This window comes from Erythranthe guttata, chromosome 10 (assembly GCF_056151865.1).
Source record: "Erythranthe guttata isolate IM_541 chromosome 10, IM_541, whole genome shotgun sequence".
NCBI classification, from domain to species: Eukaryota; Viridiplantae; Streptophyta; class Magnoliopsida; order Lamiales; family Phrymaceae; genus Erythranthe; species Erythranthe guttata.
The window spans coordinates 12,216,334-12,218,525 of record NC_142542.1 but is presented as its reverse complement, the minus strand read 5'-3'; the positions used below and the strand labels follow the sequence as shown (position 1 = coordinate 12,218,525).

Sequence of the window (2,192 nt, the reverse complement as noted above, 5' to 3'; positions counted from 1 at the left end):
ACTGGTATGTCTTCTTCGATCCGAATTTTCTTGGATAGGACTTCCTTCATGAACTTGGTGTAGTTTGGCATCACCTCCAAGGCCTCTGCAAAAGGGATGTTGATTCTTCAATTGATCCTTGAACTTCTTCTTCTTCTGTCTTTCTGGAAAAGGAATAGGAGTTATCATAAGAGGAGGATTATCAGGGAAAGAAATGTTATTGGGCTTACTAGCCTCTTTTGTACTACTCCCTGAGATGGTGATTTTTGGCTCGACCGGGGTCGGTTGTACAGCTGGCCTTGGTGATTCGTCTGTCGGATAAGGTAGGATCGGTCATTTGCAAACCACTTCGGGTGGTTATGGCTTGACAGCTTTCTTTTGGATTGACTTCGGTATTGCTCGAAAATCCACCATTGGCCATCGTGGACATGGATTGAGCTATTTGCCCTATTTGCTTTTCCATGTTCTTCATTGTTGATTTCAGGCCCTCCATTTCCTGTTCTTGTCGATGAAGACGCTCGTCATACGTTGGCCCTCGTTGCTCTCTTTGATGGTTGAAATCGGGAGGTGGTTGTAGAGCATTCTTTGGATTGGCATAGGAGAAGTTCTCGTGATTCCGAATTCCCGGGTGGTAATGAGTAGGGTTTTGGTTCTGATTGTTGGTTCCCCGGAAATTGTTGAATCGGTGGTTCATAAAGTGTGCCTGCTCCCAATCGTTGTTTGTGGCTTGTGAAGTACTTGCTGCTGCTACTCGTTCGGTCTGTGGCCCTCGAACTGATAATTGGGCGACCTGATTTGAAAGAGTAGCTAATTGTGCAGAAACTGCGGCTAAAGGATCGAGTTGGTGAACTCCGGCCACCTTTTGTACACCACTCCGTTCGGACGGCCAATGGTAAGAATTCTCACACATTCGCTCGACAATGTCTCGAGCGTCTGTGGGAGTCTTGTTTTGCAATGATCCACCTGAGGCAGCATCGACTAGAGATCGGGCTGGTTGATCGAGCCCATTGTAGAATAACTCCATTTGATCCCACGGGTTGAATACGTGTTGAGGGCATTGTCGTAATAAGTCCTTGAATCTCTCCCAAGACTCGTGCATCGGCTCTTGGCTAGTCTGTCTGAAATTGCCTACATCTCTTCGTAGTTGTGCGGTCTTCGAGGGTGGAAAGAATCATGCCAGAAAGGCTTGTGATAATTCTTCCCAACAGGTGAGTGATCCTGGATTGAGACTCAGAAGCCAACTCTTCGCTTTGTCTCTGACAGAAAATGAGAATAGCTTCAACCGAATGGCATCATCAGAAACGCCGTTAACTTTGATCGTGTCACAAATCTCCAAGAAATTGGCAAGATGGAGATTCGGATCCGCTGTTGCTGCTCCGGAGAATTGGTTCGCCATGACCATGTTGATTAGCCCCGTCTTCAGCTCGAAGTTGTTTGCAGCTATCGTCGGTTTTCTGATTCCCGAATAGTTCTCATTCACAGCTGGAGTTCGGTATTCTCGCATTGTTCGCTCGGGTGGCAGGTTCGGTCTTGGCTGCTCGTGATCTCGTCCTGGCTCTCGATCGTACTCAAAGCCCAGGTGCTCTGGATTTCCTTGATCGTCGGCCATTGGTACACTTTGTTGGTTGCGCGCGGCTCTTCGTCTTCGGAATGTCCTTTCAATCTCGGGATCGTAAGGTATGATTTCCAAATTTTGACGCCTGGGCATAAACAAAGTGATCGGTTAAAATCAAGGTAGAAATCGAAAATAAAGCAGGTAAATAGCTAAAGTAATAGTCAGATAATTGGTAACACTATCAACAAAGGTAAAATCAAATTGGTCCCCGGCAACGGCGCCAAAAACTTGATACGCGTTTTCCTCACGTATAAATTACCGCAAGTATACAGTATCGCATTTTGCAGAACAGTGGTTCCGGATATCGATCCACATGGACCTTGTAGATTCACATGCTGAGTAGTGTAATTATATTATCGTTATATTATCTAGCCGATCGTAAATATTTGGAATTGTGAAACCCTAATTTATAAGCATGCAAGATCGTAAACATGCAAATATAGAATGTACGTAAATAAAGTAACGACAACTCAACGCGGGGGGACTTCGATTTAAAAGGGACTTCTAGGGCCAAATCCACCTATGTATAATCAACAACGATCTACAAATCCGTTATCTAAAACCACATTCATATTCGTTAACCCAGACGCTAATGTAC

At 45.1% G+C, this 2,192-nt stretch overlaps 1 protein-coding gene across 1 annotated transcript; it reads right to left on the bottom strand.

Moving 5' to 3' along the window:
- Positions 1 to 1,150: 1,150 nt before the first annotated feature.
- Positions 1,151 to 1,588, bottom strand: LOC148767534 (uncharacterized). The gene has a single exon (XM_088824657.1). The coding sequence runs from the start codon at positions 1,586 to 1,588 to the stop codon at positions 1,151 to 1,153; it is 438 nt and encodes a 145-aa protein (XP_088680783.1).
- Positions 1,589 to 2,192: the final 604 nt, after the last annotated feature.